The sequence below is a fragment of the Ranitomeya variabilis genome, chromosome 7, assembly GCF_051348905.1.
Source record: "Ranitomeya variabilis isolate aRanVar5 chromosome 7, aRanVar5.hap1, whole genome shotgun sequence".
NCBI classification, from domain to species: domain Eukaryota; kingdom Metazoa; phylum Chordata; class Amphibia; order Anura; family Dendrobatidae; genus Ranitomeya; species Ranitomeya variabilis.
This window is the reverse complement of record NC_135238.1, coordinates 56,283,143-56,301,286: the sequence shown is the minus strand read 5'-3', so window position 1 is coordinate 56,301,286 and position 18,144 is coordinate 56,283,143. Positions and strand designations below refer to the sequence as shown.

General features: G+C 44.3%; 1 protein-coding gene across 2 annotated transcripts in view; it reads right to left on the bottom strand.

Annotated features, from left to right (window-relative positions):
- The window catches only part of ABCC1 (ATP binding cassette subfamily C member 1 (ABCC1 blood group)), a 131,458-nt gene that overhangs the window by 100,611 nt on the left and 12,703 nt on the right, over window positions 1-18,144 (bottom strand). For both annotated transcript variants that reach the window (XM_077275136.1, XM_077275137.1), the window contains exon 2: window positions 432-608. In XM_077275136.1, the coding sequence (XP_077131251.1) occupies window positions 432-608 (177 nt within the window). The remainder of the gene's footprint in view (window positions 1-431; window positions 609-18,144) is intronic.

The window sequence follows — 18,144 nt, the reverse complement described above, 5'->3', positions numbered from 1 at the left end:
TGTGTGACTAGTCACCGCATTCCTGCAGCACCTCAGGGTAAAACACAGATCAGGAGCCTTTTTTTTTCCAGATTCAGGCTGCTCACAGATAAGCTGACAAGATCCCTTTAAGACAGAGACCACCAAGACCCAACCACTATTTCCATTTCTGGTCAGACTACAGTTACGCAGGTACAGTTTAGCATTCATATTAAATCACAGCCGGGGTGCGGGTTTACCAACCCAAACTGACAACATGAGACAGTACTACTGACAGTAGACCCCTATTATAGTGATCGTTCGGGTCATAAAGCCGGTGGATGGGCCAAGACTTGCCGTCACAATATGGATGCCAACATGTGCCATGAAGAACATAATCAGGAGGTCTTACATCGAGTATTGCATTATACCCAGTCATAGTCAGCCGCTAACGCAGTAAAGTCTGGACTTACAGTTTTGGCCTTACTGAGATGTGACATTCGGATGTAGCCCTGGTCATTGCGATGGAGGTATAAAAAGTAGAAAGGGAAGCAGAGCCAGAGGTAGATGCATGGAATCCATACCAGGACCGTATTCTGGAAGCACTTGGTGAAGTCGGGGTTCTCTGTATACCACGTAACGTTTGCATCCTATTAGAAAAATAGAAGAACAGAGGGTTTAGTGTCACAGAACATCAGCGAGACATTAGCAGGCAGCATTAATAGTAACGTGGACGGTCCTTTATAGAGGCAATTATCGTTCTTGTGCTTTCATTTTTTCCTCCCTTTCTTCCAAGAGCCATAACTTTATTCTTCTCTCATCATATAGCCATATACTACTTGTTTCCCTATAGCACAAATGTATTTTGGGAGGACATCATTCACCATCTATCATATTCATGGAGGTAGTCAAGTGAATAAAGACAAGTCATCTCATCTCAGTGTTGGAGGGTCCTCATGGCACCCGCGAAGTGAACTACTAGAGTAAGTGTCCATACTGATTGGGGTCACCTTGTTGTGGTTGGATTGCCTTTACACTTTTATACTAAGTCATGCGGCAAGGCTCAATAAAAGGGTTGATATTGACTTGTAGGATAAGGGGTGCTATAGTTCTCTAAAGAGGCAATTTGCATATTTAAATTTACCAGAGGACCATTACATGGCTTGTAAGCCTCCTCACACTGGCATGTCAATCTCCACAAGGAGAAATGTTACCCCTTAGATCCATGTACTATTATTTACTTACTACAGGGTATTTGCTCATAGTTTTTATTCTATATTTTGTGAATGCCCACCTAAACACCACTTCTACCAACAGGTGTGCCAGCTTTTTTTTTGTTTTGCTTTAGTTTTTTTGTACTTTGTACATACAGAGGCGCGTCTCCCCCTTTTTGGGCTGTGCATCTTGTCTATATAGCTGTCCACAGGCAGCTACACCCCCAGTCTATTTTGAGGCCTGCTGGTACATATGTGAGATGAACTACTAGAGTTAGGAACCATCCCGATTGGGTCACCTTGTCATGGTGGCATGGCTTACACTTCTGTTAATCAAAATAGTATCAACTAAGTGTCCCATGTCTTTTTTTTTTTATTATTATATAACATACTGTAGGGTTTTATCTAGGACGAAGGCATTTTTCCCTTTAACCCCTTAATGACAGCCAATACGTCTTTTAACTGACCTGAGATATAAGAGAATAGCCTCCCCATACAGGTGACAATCCAGCAGCTGTCGGCTGTACTCTATAGCTGACAACTTGCTGCATCAGCCACGATCAGTGTTTACACCGTCCAAATCTGTTTAACCCCTTAGATGCTGCTGTCAATAGTGATTACACCATACAAATGGTTAACAGAGTGTGGGGGCTTCCTCTTTATCCCAATTGGTGCCCTCAGGTCATGATTTTGTGGTCCTGATGTTTGCCATGGCAATTAACGGACAAATAGCGGCCTAAAGGCCCCGTCTCACATAGCGAGATCGCTAGCGAGATCGCTGCTGAGTCACAAGTTTTGTGACGCAACAGCGACCTCCATAGCGATCTCGCTATGTGTGACACGTACCAGCGATCAGGCCCCTGCTGCGAGATCGCTGGTCGTGTCGGAATGGCCTGGACCTTTTTTTGGTCGTTGAGGCCCCGCTGACATTGCTGAATCGGTGTGTGTGACACCGATCCAGCGATGTCTTCACTGGTAACCAGGGTAAACATCGGGTTACTAAGCGCAGGGCCGCGCTTAGTAACCCGATGTTTACCCTGGTTACCAAAAAAAACAAACAGTACATACTCGCCTTTCGGTGTCCAGGTCCCTCGCCGTCCGCTTCCTGCTCTGACTGATCCGGCCGTACAGTGAGAAGTGAGAGCACAGCAGTGACGTCACCGCTGCGCTCTGCTCTCAGTGTACGGCGGCTCAGTCAGAGCAGGAAGCAGACGGCAAGGGACCTGGACACCGAAAGGTGAGTATGTACTGTTTGTTTTTTTTGGTAACCAGGGTAAACATCGGGTTACTAAGCGCGGCCCTGCGCTTAGTAACCCGATGTTTACCCTGGTTACCCGGGTGCTGCAGGGGGACTTCGGCATCGTTGAAGACCGTTTCAACGATGCCGAAGTCGTTCCCCTGATCGTTGGTCGCTGGGGAGAGCGGTCTGTGTGACAGCTCCCCAGCGACCACACAGCGACTTACCAACGATCACGGCCAGGTCGTATCGCTGGTCGTGATCGTTGGTAAATCGCTTAGTGAGACGGGGCCTTTAGAGTCTGTCGGCTGTAGTAATCTGTTCAGAAGTTAGAGGCATTTAGGTGGTAAAAATGCACATTTTCATTTCTGTCATGCCACTTTGCATTAATTCCTGAAAAGCACCTGAAGGGTTAATAAACTACCTGACTGCAGTTTTCAATATGTCAGGGGGTGCTGTTTTTAAAATGGTATAACTTTGGGGGGTTTGCCAATATATAGGACCCCTAAAGTCACTTCAAACATGGATAGGTCCCTAAAAAAAATATACTTTGTAAATTTCTTTGAAAAAATGAAAAATTACTGCTGCATTATTAAACCTCCTAAAATGCAAACAAAATAAAATAACATTTTACAAATTGTGCTGATGTAAAGCAGACATGAGGGAAATGTTATTTATCAATGTTTTGCTGTGCTATGACTATCTGGATTAAAGGGAAAATCATTCAAAGTTTGAAAATTGCTAATTTTTTAACATTTTTCTCAAATTTCTGATATTTTTTATAAATAAACACAAAACATATCGACCTAAATTTCCCATTATCATAAAGTATAATGTGTCACGAGAAAACAATCTCAAAATCACTGGGATTTGTTGAAGCGTTCAGGAGTTATTACCACATAAATTGACACTGGTCAGATTTCAAAAATTTGGCTCCGTCACTAAGGGGTTAAGAAAGCACCATTTCCCCTTTGATAGCAGGTGTAAATCCCAGGGGTCTGGCCGCCATCCAGGCACTTACAGTGCGGTTAATTTATGGCATTCAGCATTGTTTATACACAGTGGAGGGTTTCATAGAAAACACAGACAGAGGTCACAGAGTATTTCGGATTTGCTTAGTCATGCTGTGTCGAGTCATCACACGCAGTACAATCCTCGTGAGCTCCGGATGGACGGGATTCTGAAAAAGCTCACAAATACATCGCAGAGTCCTTCATAGCTGCAGAACGTATGACTGCGAGACATTTATAAAGTCTACAGAGCGTTCCTAATATTTTACACTGGCAGGAATCGCAGTCAGCAATGAGGGAGGGGAATTTTTCAACGGTTCAAGTTGGTCGCCATTTTTTCTGCAAACCAGTATTTAGACACAACTGAGGACAGTTCATTGCCCAACACCCGCTTTAGTACATAAATGTTAACCAGACTCCAGCTACTACACAGATCCAGTAACAGGACCAAACGTACTACATAGATCCAGTAACAGGACCAAACGTACTACATAGATCCAGTAACAGGACCAAACGTACTACATAGATCCAGTAACAGGACCAAACGTACTACACCGATCCAGTAACTGGACCAAACGTACTACATAGATCCAGTAACAGGACCAAACGTACTACACAGATCCAGTAACAGGACCAAACGTACTACACAGATCCAGTAACAGGACCAAACATACTACATATATTCCAGAACCAATTGGTGAAAAACACTTCAAAAAATGAGAAAGAATTGGCATGCTGCAGATATGAACAAAAAAAAAAAAAAAAAAAATCACCACTTTGGATAGTTAAGGGGAAAAATAATAATAAAAAAAAGTTTTTCAGACATCTCATTATCCTGCTGGTACTGTAAAACACTTATGTTGTTTTGTTTTGTTTTGTTTTTTTTTTTGGGGGGGGGGGGGGGGAGGGGAGGGAGGTGGAGGTTTACACATGAAAAATGTCCAGAGAAAAAGGCTGCAAACACTGAACGTGTGCACAAGCCCTTAGATGTCATTCCCAGGGACTTTTGCTATGAAGACTTATACATAATTAATGAAATAATAATGAAAAATACTAGCTCAAATGCCACAATTTGGAGCATGAATAATAATTATATAACATATACAGAATGACCACAGGCTGTAAAGTAAAAAAATATGTCAGAAGAAGCCTTGTATTCATAATGGAAAGTTACCAGAATACACAATGCAAAAGGCCCCATAATGAACTCCATGAACTCTGCAAGTATGTCGTATGTCTGCAGCACCTTCTGAGAAGAGGCCCACTTCTTCCTACAGGGGATCTAACCTTCATGTCTGCTCTGCCACATGTGCAGTGACAAACTCAAAATAAAAGGGATACACAGCGACTGACCTGCAACATAGTGGTCATTGAGCATGTGTAATGTGCTATGTGCAATGTATAAGCAAAAGGGAGAAGGCTGTAGAAAGAGTGTATTAAAGGGGACCTATCACCAGATCAAGAAGCGGACAGGTTTTGCTCTTCTTATATTCCCATTGCTTCACTGAGTTTCCTTTTTTTTTTTTTCTTTTTGTAAATCCGCCATACGGTTTCAGAGATATAGGCCTTCCTGTTTAGCACAATTATTCTGGTCTTGACAAGGGAGGTGTGGCTCACAGGGCGCTGAGAAGTCTCAAGACACGCCCGCCCCCGATACCACCAAGACACGCCCCCCCGATACCACCAAGACACGCCCGCCCCTGATACCACCAAGACACGCCCGCCCCCGATACCACCAAGACACGCCCGCCCCCGATACCACCAAGACACGCCCCTGAAACCACTAAGACACGCCCCTGAAACCACTAAGACGCCCCTGAAACAACTAAGACACGCCCCTGAAACCACTAAGACACGCCCCTGAAACCACTAAGACACGCCCCTGAAACCACTAAGACACGCCTCCTGGTAAGGGCCATAAAAATGAGCACTAAATAAAAAGGCCAAAATCTTTGAAACCATAGGGCAGATTTAGGAAAAAAATAAAAAACGTAATATTCAGGGAAGCATCACCGGGATCAGAAGAGCAAAAAACTGATTGATTCTCAACTAGTGAGAGATCCTCTTTAAAAGGGGTGGTCACAAAAAATAAATAATAATGTCTACCTTTAGATGTGTTCTGATTAGGGTTGAGTTACCACCACTAAAATGCTCGGCTGCTCGTTCCGAACAATTCCGAATCGTCTGATGCGCGTTTCGAGTAACGAGTATAATGGGAGTCGGTGGGAAATCCAAGCAAGAATATAAGGGATTCGGATACACCCTGTATCAGACATAAAGGAGGGCCCCGTACACTCATGTAGGGGGCTCCTAGACCCATAAAGGCTGAGCACTTTTGAGGGTTGCACTCCGCTGGGCCCCTTTACACACATCACTGATAACGGGGGGTTTTGCAGTCTTGCCAAAAGCAGAGGGCACATACTAGTATTGTAGATCCTATATTTTGCACAGACCTCCATACTATTCTCCATAGACTAAAGTAAAGTGATCAGTGGTTAGTGAACATCTATCTACCGGTCCATGACTCCTGTAGCATCCAATACAAGGGGAGAGGTAGCACTGTACGCCGGCCAGTAAAAGGGGCAGATTATCAGAACCAAAGAAAGAATATCCTTTAAAAAAAAAAATCATGAAATGCAGCATTCTTCCAATTGTATCTAATTCACCATGTGCTAATAGTACTCGGAGCCGAACGATCCCTGCCCCCGATTACACCCCTACATAACTAGGCACAACTGGAAGAGACAGACAACAATCCGGCGGAATGAACAAAGGAAACTATTAGTCATTACAGGAACAGACCGCTATAAATAGGAAAGAAATGACTAAATTTCTTAACCGGCGGCCAGAGGACGAATCCAGAACTTCTGATTTTAGGTGAAACTATCCTATAACAGAAAGTCACAGATATTGGGGCGACCATTCATTTGTGTCTTGCACTTGTGATCCAGAGAAGCCTCGGGGACAGGAACAGAAACATTTGGAGGCACGAACGATACTTGGGTTCTGGGAAATTCTGACACAGACGAGTGCTTTCACTCACATGCAAGCGCGGCCAGGAAATATTGCAAAATCATCTGCAAGGGAGGAAAATCCAATCACTCAAGGCCAAATAAAGTACATCTCCCCTTCGCTGTGTGCCGGCTCACACAGGCGGGGGAAGAGCAAGTAGGGATGGTGATTGTGCATCATGTAGTTAAAGGGCTATTCCTATCCCTCTATAAACCCGCCATACACTGCAGCCAGGATTACAGACCAGTCTGTGCTGCATCGGGTCCAACCCTCCATTTCACTTTCTACTTCTTACTTTCCACTAACCCAGCCAGCTCATTTAGAGTATTCCCATCTCAGACATTAGGAATATCCCTTTAAGCAGAGCTGACAGCCACATATTTTGCCACATCACAAAATATGGAGCTGTGCTGCTTCAATCATTTAAGGCTTGTTCACATGCCACTGAGAATTGCTAGATCTGCAGCAGAGAAAAACAGGATTTTATCAAAACTGTAGCACCCAGTAAAGTAAGTGACACATTGCTGGAATCAGGGTCTGTGCCTGTTAGTGTCAGATCATTTTATCCTCCAAGATACAACGCTCTGTCCTTTGTGGTGGCCCAGTGCACCAAAATGCAATCTTGTGACTTCTAATCAGCAGTCTCTTAGGCCTCGTGCACACAGTCGAACATGGATCAGTACCACATACGATGCAATATATGGTGCAAACTGAAATGCACGCTTGCCCTCGAACACAGGCTTCACTGTAATAGTAAGAAATGGATTCTAATAGACAAATATTGTGCGAGAACAATTATAGCTCATTTCCTGAGTCAGAGCAGCAGCCTGCATCAGGCATCATCCCTGGGCACAAGTTGCCCCGCCATGGCCCAGTCCAGCTCCATGCCAAGGCAGCATGTCCTTACTTGACCCCTTAAAGCCATACCAGGGTGGGTTCATGGGAAGATCAACGACACAGTTTCTGGATCCCGTATAGAATAACCTTTAGACATTTGTTAACGTTCATGTATAAACTAAAGGTAGTAAAAAACAGAACACAAGGAAAGGTGCCGGCCCCGGCCGCCTTCTGCCATGTTAGTGTCAAGGATTTCAGCAAGCGACGGTGGTAAAAATAGAATTGGAAGTAAGGTAATCAGATTATCGTGGGTACGGAGAAGTATCGCTGTGCTAATGGGAGAAACAGAGAAATAGGAATAAGCGAGCGTGCAGCATAGAAGCCGCCGCTCATGTAGGTGTAGTGATAGAGCAGGTCAGAACTACTCCCATCATTGTCAGGAGGTTTTCATGAAGCCACGATAAAGGTGCAGCAGAGGTGATCTGTGGGGGCACAGAGCTAGAAGGGGCTTAGGTGCGTGCCAACATGCTGCACAAGTCATCGAGCGTGGCACCAAGAGGAGCTCTTCTCAGGAATCATTAATGGTAGTGTATGAGGTCAGGAGAGGAGATTGTAGCAGCAGTGTGTTATTTGGGAAGTGGCACCAAATTTATTAAAAAGGCCCAAGAGACCATTGTTGTCCACGAACCTCCCTGTTATCCCAACACTTACAAAAGAAAAATTTAAACCCCTGAAAGTTTGCACATTTTAGCTCGACTACTGTACAAGCCCAAATTTCTGTGTTTGTGAGCCTTGGGAATACGGCGTTTTACCAGGGGTTTACGGACCCCCATTCCTCAGTACCAGACCCCATCTGTAGTTTATTTTGAATTAAGTCCAAACCAGAAACTACCTGAACTTTCCTTGTAGTGAGGAACGCTCATCTCGAAACGACCGATCATGCACCACAAAGCCAATTGCTGCAAGTTTCTGACATACAGACCAATGGCCACGTGCACTGGTTATAGTGGGTTCATGTGTCCGATCCGTCGTGCACGGCAGACTGGTCTGAACAAGCCCTTGAGACATTATATATTAAGGCAAATAAAAGATTCCCGGCAGCGGTCTGACTACGACTACACCAAGCTTCCTTAACGATAAGACCAGGATAAGACCATGTAATTCTGGAAAACAAATGCTGGGATGGAACTTTAATTTTATGGCTAGATGCCATGCTACCAATGAAACATACAGATTTATTCCCGCAGCATGCGCTGAGGATTATACATACAAGATTTGTGTGTTTTGGCTTAGTAAAGCAAACATACCAAGGGCCAAATACAGCACCATCGAGTTCCCAAAGGATCTCTCTGTGCAAACACAATTACCAGCCATTCATTCACATTACACAATACATAACATGGGGAGATGTGCTCCTCCAGCTCAGAGCAAACACCGACCCTACAGTATCCGATGCAAAAATAATAGGCCACATGGCTGCTATTCCTCGGACGCCTAAGTGCAGCACAAGAGAAGACTTACAGAGGAAGGCAAAGTGTCTAGTGACGGAAAAGGCTGTAATCATGCAAATCTATACTTACTATAAGAGCTGAATAAGCATGACAGTACTGAGCTTATACGTGTGTGCACTGATACAACCACCATCAGTGAGGAGGACATTATACTCTAAAGTGTTGGTTTATGTGGTGAGCGCAGTGCCAGCCGGATGCCTCCCAGACTGACTCATCCACCGACACCCTATAAAGTGGTTTCTACAGATGTCCCATAACAACGCGATGTGCCATTACCAGAGCTGGGCTTTTCTCCACCATCAGTCTCCAGCCTGCACGCTCACATGCATATAGCCTTCAGATTTGGGAAGTTCCTGCTCCTATTTCAAAAGGTTCCAACAGAGAACACTGTTTTTGCATTAAAATTTTTTAATGCATGCAACTTTGCTAAAACCTAGCATAATGTGGAAAAAAAAAAGTGTAAGATTGTATAAAGGGGGAGACTGAATTAACACAACGATATGTAAACAAAGATTTTCAAGGATCACCGACGAGTCAACAAACTATAGCAGCAGCAGTACAAGTTAGCAAATAACTAACATATCCGATCATCAAAATATACTTTTCTCAACTTATGAGATACTTCTGAAATCAGCATTCACTCTGAAAAACAGGCCACGCACTGATGTATCAGACTGCGACTGCTTGTTGAAGTCAATGCAAAGAGGAGGGAGGCAGGGTGAGGAAGAACTAGAGAGGGGCAGACAGTGCAGGCTGGTTTCTAGTAAGTGGTTGGTTTCTTTCCCCACTAATCCCAGTGATAGATTCACAGTTACACAGCTCAGTACAGTTGTATATGGCCCTTCACGCTGCTGCTCATTAACATGTGATCAAAGCAGCTAGATTCACTCAATAGCTCGGTGACTACTGAAACTTGACCTAGGGACTGCAGAGGGAAAATCTGTGAAACCTGCAGGTTGAAAGTGATATAAAAATGCCATACATAGCGTTATTCCTCATGAGCATTCAAAGCAGCTTATTCTAAAATCACAGCCTTGTTTAAATCTACGGTAGACCTTCTATGATTAAATCTCATCCTTCTAATGTTCCATATCACATTGTAGAGACTCTGGCCTGGTTCCCGGGAAAATGACAAGGGTCACTACTGTACATACCGTGATCTATATTAAATTTTCACATGTAATCCAATGTGTTAATGCGTCAAATATAAGTGCACACGACATGATAGTTTTGGTCCCACAATAGCCTGAATAACAGTACAGGGAGCTAGATTCGGCAAGCTTTTGTAATCACAACTTGCCAACCTCTGCCCATGGTAACCACCGCCATAAAAAAAAGCACTCAAGTGTAAAATGGACAATAATTTTTTAGAGCAGATTGGAAAGTGAGTGAGAGGTTAACTAACCTAGATATAAATACAGTTGTGCTCAAAAGTTTACTTACCCCGGCAGAACTTTTGCTTTCTTTGCCTTTTTTCAGAGAATATGACTGTTAACACCAAAATTTTTTCTCCACTCATGGTTAGTGGTTGGGTCAAGCCATTTATTGTCAAACTACTGAGTTTTCGCTTTTTAAATCATAAATGACAACCCAAAATATCCAAATGACCCTGATCAAAAGTTTACATACCCCATTTCTTAATACCGTGTATTGCCCCCTCTAATACTAATGACAGCTTGAAGTCTTTTGTGGTAGTTGTGGATGAGGTTCTTTATTTTCAAAGATGGTAAAGCTGCCCACTATTCTTGGCAAAAAGCCTCCAATTCTTGTAAATTCCTGGGTCGACCTGTCATTGGCTAGAGCAGAACAAAGTGAAGGTTCTGGAGTAGCCATCTCAGTCTACTGACCTCAATATCATTGAGCCACTCTGGGGAGATCTCAAGCGCTCAGTTCTTGCTAGACAGCCCAGGAATTTACAGGAACTGGAGGCTTTTTGCCAAGAATAGTGGGCAGATTTACCATCTGAGAAAATAAAGAACCTCATCTACAACTACCACAAAATACTTTAATCTGTCATTGATGTTAGAGGGGGCAATACACGGTATTAAGAAATGGCGTATGTGAACTTTTGGGTTATTTGGATGTTTTGGGTTGTCATTATGATTTAAAAATAGAAAACACAGTCATTTGACAATAAATGGCTTCACCCAACCACTAACCATGAGTGGAGAAAAAGTTTTGGTGTAATCATTCATATTCTCTGAAAAAAAGGCCAAGAAAGCAAAAAATTCTGCCAGGGTATGTAAACTTTTGAGCACAACTGTATACCCCCAATGTAAAATTAAACATGCTCCGCAGCAGCACCTAAAATTGTTCCCGGTAAATAGCCCCATGCCAATCTCCCTGGGAGAAGATGTTAAGTTTGCCGTAGGACCACACAGATATCGGGTACAGTCTTTACTCTGCAGACCTTAAAGACCAAGTTTAGTTTGGACCAGAGGTTTGGGGGGGGGGGGGGGGGGGGCCTTCCATTCTGGAGGTAGATGCAGGTCCCACAGGTGGACATTTATGGCATTTCTTGAGGTTGTACCACATTTAAAGCAGGAATCACACATGCAGCTTGTGTAGCTTTTTATGATGGCAAAGCCAATGGTGAACCCAGAAATTATGTAAAAGATAAGAGATTAAGCAAAGCTTGGTGGCTGGATCACTGAATAACATGGTGATCCCTCGTCACTCACATGCCATGTCCTTTGTTGCCAAGCAGCCACCATTAGCCTGGTAAATTACCTGCCAAATTTTAGAATGGTAAACATATAGGCTATGATTACACTGAGTACAGGTACTTGGTTTTTACGTCAGTATTTGTAAGCCAAAACCACGAGTGGAACAATCAGAGCAAAAGTATAAGGCCATGTTCACGCTAGGTGTTTTTTCAGCAGGTTTTTTCCTGCAGTAAAACCTGCACTCTTGGCAAAAAAGAAGCAGCATCAAAAAAGCAGGTTTTGGTGCGTTTTTCATTATCCTAAAGTTCAACTTTGCTTGGACAAAGGTCACCAAGTAGATTGTCAAGACTATAGTCTATGAAAAAATATATACACACAAATGTAACAGCTGGGGGAGGTGAATTGGTATGGAATAATTTACTTAAGACACTGGCAGAGTATTGAGCTTGTAAGACACAGTTTACTTTCACACCTTGGTCGGTCACAGGCATTGCACACCTTCGTTGGCCAATGTTTACTTCGTACGCATCACTAATTTAATTTAACTGTACTAAATCACAACTGCCATGCTAATGTGAGGAGACCAAGCCATGGTTTAAACTTGGGGGGGGAATCGTCATAAAAATATATGGGTTTCACATACTGCTGCACTTTTTTTTTTTTTTAGTGAAAAAAAAAAAAAAAAAAAAAAAAAAAAAAAAGCAGTAAAACCAGATATTTGCATTTTCAGTGTTTTTTTCCCACTCTCAATTACTCTCAAATGGGAGAAAAACGGTGAGAAAACACTGGAAGAACTGACATGCTCTATTGTGCAAAAAAAAAAAAAACAAGCAAAGTGCAAAACACTGATGCCAAAAAAAAAAAAAAAAAAAAAGCCGTGTGCATGAGATTTCTGAAATCTTACAGACTGCGGTTCTGCAGGACGCAGCTGAAGAGTTGCATTAAAAAAGCATCAAAAAAGGCCTAGTGTGAACATAGCCTAATAGAAACACCTCACCACTTCTGTATTTATTACCTACTCCTGGTTTTGGCTCACAAATCCTGAGGTAAAAAACTCACCAAATACTGAACGTGTGACTGTGGACTCAAAGGACTTGTTGAATAAGGAAAAACTGAGGGACATAAATAGTGATAAGCCATTTGGCCTTGGTAGAAGGTCACAGATTTGGCAGACAGGTAGGATATTCTATTGAGTGGCCATATAACGTCAGAACAGAGAACGTACCACACTGTGCCGAGCACTCCTGTAATCTCAGCGCGAGAAGGTGGCCTGGCGTTCAGCACCATGTTAGCAGCTGCTCACTACAGTGCAGTGCCTCACACCCTACACAATAAGTCATCTCAGAGACGTCCCATACTTCATCCAAGACGTTAATTCGAGGAAAAGAAGTTTGGAGATGTCTGTGGGACTTTTTGCCCCTTCATCCAGAATATCCTTTGTGAGGTCAGACCCTGAAGTTGGGGAGAGGCTGGGCTCAATCTAGACTGTAGTTCATTCCAAAGGTGTTGGACGGAGTTGTGTGGAGTCATGTTCTTCCCCTCCAACCCAAACTAGGTCTTCATGGACCTTGATTTGTGCAGTATGCTCATGAAGAACAGAAGGCCTTCTCCAAACCTATCCCAGAAAGGTGGAAGCTACAAAATATCTAAAAAAAAAAAAATGTCCAGCTATGCTAAATTATGAAAGGGGTTCTCCAGTGAAGACAACACTTACAGAAAGCATAGTTGATAACCTATAGAATGGGGTGGTGGAGATCCGACCGCTGGGACCTGCAACAATCACCAGAACGGGCCATCATTACCTCCTTTACTATGGATTGGCAGTGCACACACCAGACCGCTGCTCCAATCATTCTGTATGCGGCTGTCGTAACAAGCCCCCAAGAATGGAGCCACTGTCGTTCCATAGTAAGCTCTGTGAAATTTCCCTTCCGTGGGACAAAGGGGCCTAGCCAAGACCATGAAAACCAAGCCCATGAAAACCAAGCCCATAGCATTATCTTGTCAACCAAACTGAACAATAGGCACAATACAGTCATGAAGACGACGTTCTCCCGGCATTTGCCAAACCCAGACGCCAAAAGAGAGAAGCGCGGTTCCTCAGAACACGTTTCCGCTGCTCCAAAGTTGGGGCAATGGGACAGAGTGAAAAGACCCGAATTCAACTATTAAGAGGGGCGTCCCAATACTTTGGTCTTTATAGTGTTATCTGGTGGACCCAAAAGAAAGCCTATGGAAAAAGCCATACCTAGAGCTCACCTGTACAGTATATGTACAGAACTCATCACAGCCGGAACAGATCACAAGCTATATAGTCTACAACCGAAAATTGGCAATTATGAAGGAGGAGATTCCCTGTGGAGCGAGTGCTCATGTAACAGGCAGCTATGGAGTAGCAGACAGCAAAGGTTTCATCATCATCGTCATCATATAAAACTAGGAGGGATGCGGAGGCTGCAGGGTGTGACTGTGAAGACCAAGCTCCACATCAAGGCTGACACTCAACATCAAGGAGGTGTAATAAGCAGAAACCTGCCCCGTAAACTGCAGAGACCGGCACAAGACCATCCACGGAGAGCTGATGTACTAACATGCACGAGGGGTTAGGGAACAAGTAAGGTGGCAGCAAACATTTTACAAGTCTGCAAGAATCAAAAATCTGCCGCACCTCTACTATCAGAGACATACCAGGTTACATCAGACGTATACACCATCACAGTCCTATAAGTCCTGCTCCATCTACCATTAGTGACCGCAGATCAGGGGCCGAGCGCGAGGGTCCAAAATGCACCTCCCAAAGCATCGGTCACTACTCCACAAGAGATCTCCGGAGCATCTCGTCTCATAACTCTGCTTTGTGCTGCTCCTCTGTGGTTCCTCCTAGGAAATAGTAAAGTGACAACTGGGCGTTACCATTTAAAGGGGGCTCGTCCCTGCACTCTGGCACTGTCAGCGCTAATCTGACAGGGTCACCCTGCATCGGGACAGGTCCCCAACGGGAAACAGTCAGTTCTCAATTTATTTAGAAGTTTCTTGGAGGAACAGAACAAGCTAAAAGTTCTAAGCCAAAAGTGATCGAGTATTGCACCATATACAACCGCGTACTAATGCAGACCTGGCGCAATCGGACGGACGATGATGGCATTGTAGTGCTCGGACTGGCCGTCAGCTCTGCTCACCCGAGCGTGACAGCTGCATAGAAATACAGACTGACAGGAGCCGCCGGACAGTCCGAGCATCGTCACCTGTGTGACTGCGCCCTTAGTGGGCAAAAACTAAAAATCTGTACTCCACAAGGAGAACCAGTGTAGCGTTCCAATTTTACAGATCCATTGCAATTTCCGAACATCGGTAACTGTGTTAGTCTTGCAAAATTATAATATCTGCAGGTGTAGAAAACCAGATTGCATACAGAAGACAACTGAGAAAAAAAAATTGTCAGTTTTCTGGATGTAAATTAGACTTTTATATGCTAGTGTGAACCCAGTCTTAGATGGCTGCTCGCTCCTCCGCTGTTCATTGCACCATCGGCCCTCATTGCAGCGGAGTTTATGTTGCATTACATGGAAGTTATTTAGACAATTGACCGTCCATGTAATGCCTGGATGTTTGGGGGTCTCTTCCCCCTCCATAATGTCTTAACATGTCGAGCAGCCGCAAGGACTCAAACATATTTTTGGAGCATGCCGAAGACACTTGGTTAGCACCTGAGCATGCTGAGATAACACCTTATCCCAGCACGTTGTTATGTCCAGTTCTGACTTATTAATGCAGCTCCAGCACTACCGGCTGATGCAGGATCATACGTTCTGCCAGCACTGAATAATATTGCCATTTCACACCTCTTCCAAGGCCAAACAGTAGCAGCGGGAGCACGATTGCCTGTAATCATTGACAGAGCGCAGATCACGCTCTCCGGGGTCACACTAGGTCCTGGCTAGTGCCGCTCAGGATCACTATATATATATATTAGTGCACACATGAACGCGCTGCCCTCCGCCTTACAGCTGCCACCAGACTGCACCGCCAGAAGGTCATCCGGTCTCTGACATGTGGTTTGTAACTTCCTCCAGTCACCCAGATACACACCCAGCACGGGATAAGGATGGGTGCCGCAGCCTTTGTGCATCTGCGTATACAGAGGAAGGAGAGAAAAGAACACAAAATCAGCCTGTGCTTTCAGCCCTAAGAAAAAAATAAGTTCTTGCTTCTATGGTTCCATACTACGTGTGCCGCCATATGGAGCAAATTGTCAGTGGGGGAAGAGTTGCAGCACAGCATGCTCCTTAGGTATACTGGCTTAGGGTGCTTTCACACTAGCGTCGTACGACGCACGTCGCAATGCGTCGTTTTGGAGAAAAAAAGCATCCTGCAAAAATTGCCTGCAGGATGCGTTTTTTCCTCCATACACTTGCATTAGCGACACATTGCCACACGTTGCATCCGTCGTGCGACGGATGAGTCGCGTTGTGGTGGACCGTCGGCACAAAAAAACAGTAGTAACTTTTTTTGTGCATCGTGCCCGCCATTTCCGACCGCGCATGCGCGTCCAGAACTCCGCCCCCTCCTCCCCGGACATTACAATGGGGCAGCGGATGCGTTGAAAAACTGCATCCGCTGCCCCCGTTGTGTTTTTTTTTTTTTTTCACAGTATGCGTCATACGACGCTAATGTGAAAGTAGCCTTATGAGACCATCTATGGTGACCCCCGAAATCTATGGTTGGGAGGGGAGTAGAAAAGTAAAAGTATGATTCCCTTCATTCTAGGAGCCTTCCTATAACAGCATCGGTCACCAATACATCAGATCGGTGCAGGTCCAACACTCAGGCGTGATCAGAGTGAAAACAGTGAAAGGCGCCAGGACCGCACAACTCCACGCACCGACTAGTGGCCAATTGCAGAGCTGCAGCCCTATTGAAGTGAAAGGGAGCGATGCTGCCGGACTCAGGAACGGCCACTACATGGTGTACAGGCATTACACCCAGCCGCCCCCAGAGCTAGTAACAGCTGATCAGGGTGCTGCCCCCCAATCACATCCTGATTATGGTACCTATTCTATGGATAGGCCCTCAATCCAGGACAACCCCTTTAAGTGTGTGCCGACTTTCCTTTTCTCCATCATAAGGGTACAAATCCTACTCATGGCAGCTCCCAGGAGAGAGCAATAAATAGGAAACTTGGTGGTACAAAGCTTTTTTTGTCAGATGCCACCACTTTGTTTCACTGATCAGGGAGATCACCATAGACGGATCAATGCAGATCAGACATTACCTGACCAATATGCTGCCATTATGTGGTGTAGTAGGTTGTTATAACAGTGTAGCAACTCACTCGGAAATATAGGCAACACACTAAAAACTGTAACTGACCCTGCCGGTTCCTGTACAGACTAGAGATCCTGACCCGCAGTCCTTAGTGGTTCCTGCATGAGCTGACATAGCCCTAGCCACAGACTAGATGATGGCAACTCAGACCTATGCTGCCTGAATTCCTCCTAAAGAACCAGAGGGCAGAGCAGAGTGCAAATTACCTACAGAAGGGAAAGTGTGCTGGAATAGAAAGATCCCAGAGTGAGTAAAACAAACCACGAAATACAAAATAAATGATAAAGTACGTACTGTGAGAGAATATGCTGCCGACTTCCTAAAAAGAAAACATAAGATAGGTGCAGGGTAAAGAAGACAAACAGCAGAGAGATGAACCCTAGCTGGTCTTTCGCTGACTGGTATAAACTACATCAGTATGGCTGGACATCCAAATGAGACTATCACCAGCAGGAAATACCAGCAGGGGGGAAAGTGGTTCTATGAAAAATGTGCGAAGAAAGAAAGCTCAGACAAACGCCCACACAAAATATCTCAATCAAGGTTGCCAAACCGGGATCTCAGTCTGCACATGAACTGCCGCGGCTATTTTCCTGATGTCCACCGCAGTGAAAAGCATGAGAAGTCACATCTACCCCTAAATGGTACTAATAAAATAATTGCCTCACCCCACAAAAAATAAGCCATCACACAGTTCCATTGGCCAAAAAATAAAAATTGTCACGGTCTCTGAAAATAGTGACACAAATGACAATTTTTTTTGTGTGTGTTCAAATTTCTGATTTGTCTTGCTACTGAAATGATTTAAAAAAAAAAAAAAAAAAAAAAGGAGGTTATGGCCCTGGGGAGAAGGGGAGGAAAAAATGGAAACGCAAAACGCGGTATAACATTACTGGTCTTGGAGGGGGCGGTGATAAATGCTGTTATTTTGTCCGTGTGGGCAAATAATCTGCAGCATGTCAATTCTCTGTGCGTTTTTGGCTGCGTTTTTCATCATTGAACTCACTCAAATCAGTCAAAAACACATTTTATTGCAGCTGTGCTTTCCTGTGCAAAGATGCAGAAGTTCGTGTCTCCATTTCCTCAAGCCTTAGGATAACAGAAACTAAACACCAGGAGAAAAGCTTTATCTGCTGCGGATCAGAGGACCGAGAAGCTGAGCACAAAGCCCAGGCTCAAGGGTTCGATACCAGACGCATGACAATACTTTTTGTAGTTTCAGTAAAAATTGCATTTGAGTTATTGAAATCCCTGGTGTTCGTATGCATAAGAGTCCAGTGGGCGGTGCTATTCAGTGATTGCATGCAGTCATACAGGAAAGCCTGTCAATCATAGGCAGGACCGCCCACTGGACTCAGACATACAAACACTAAG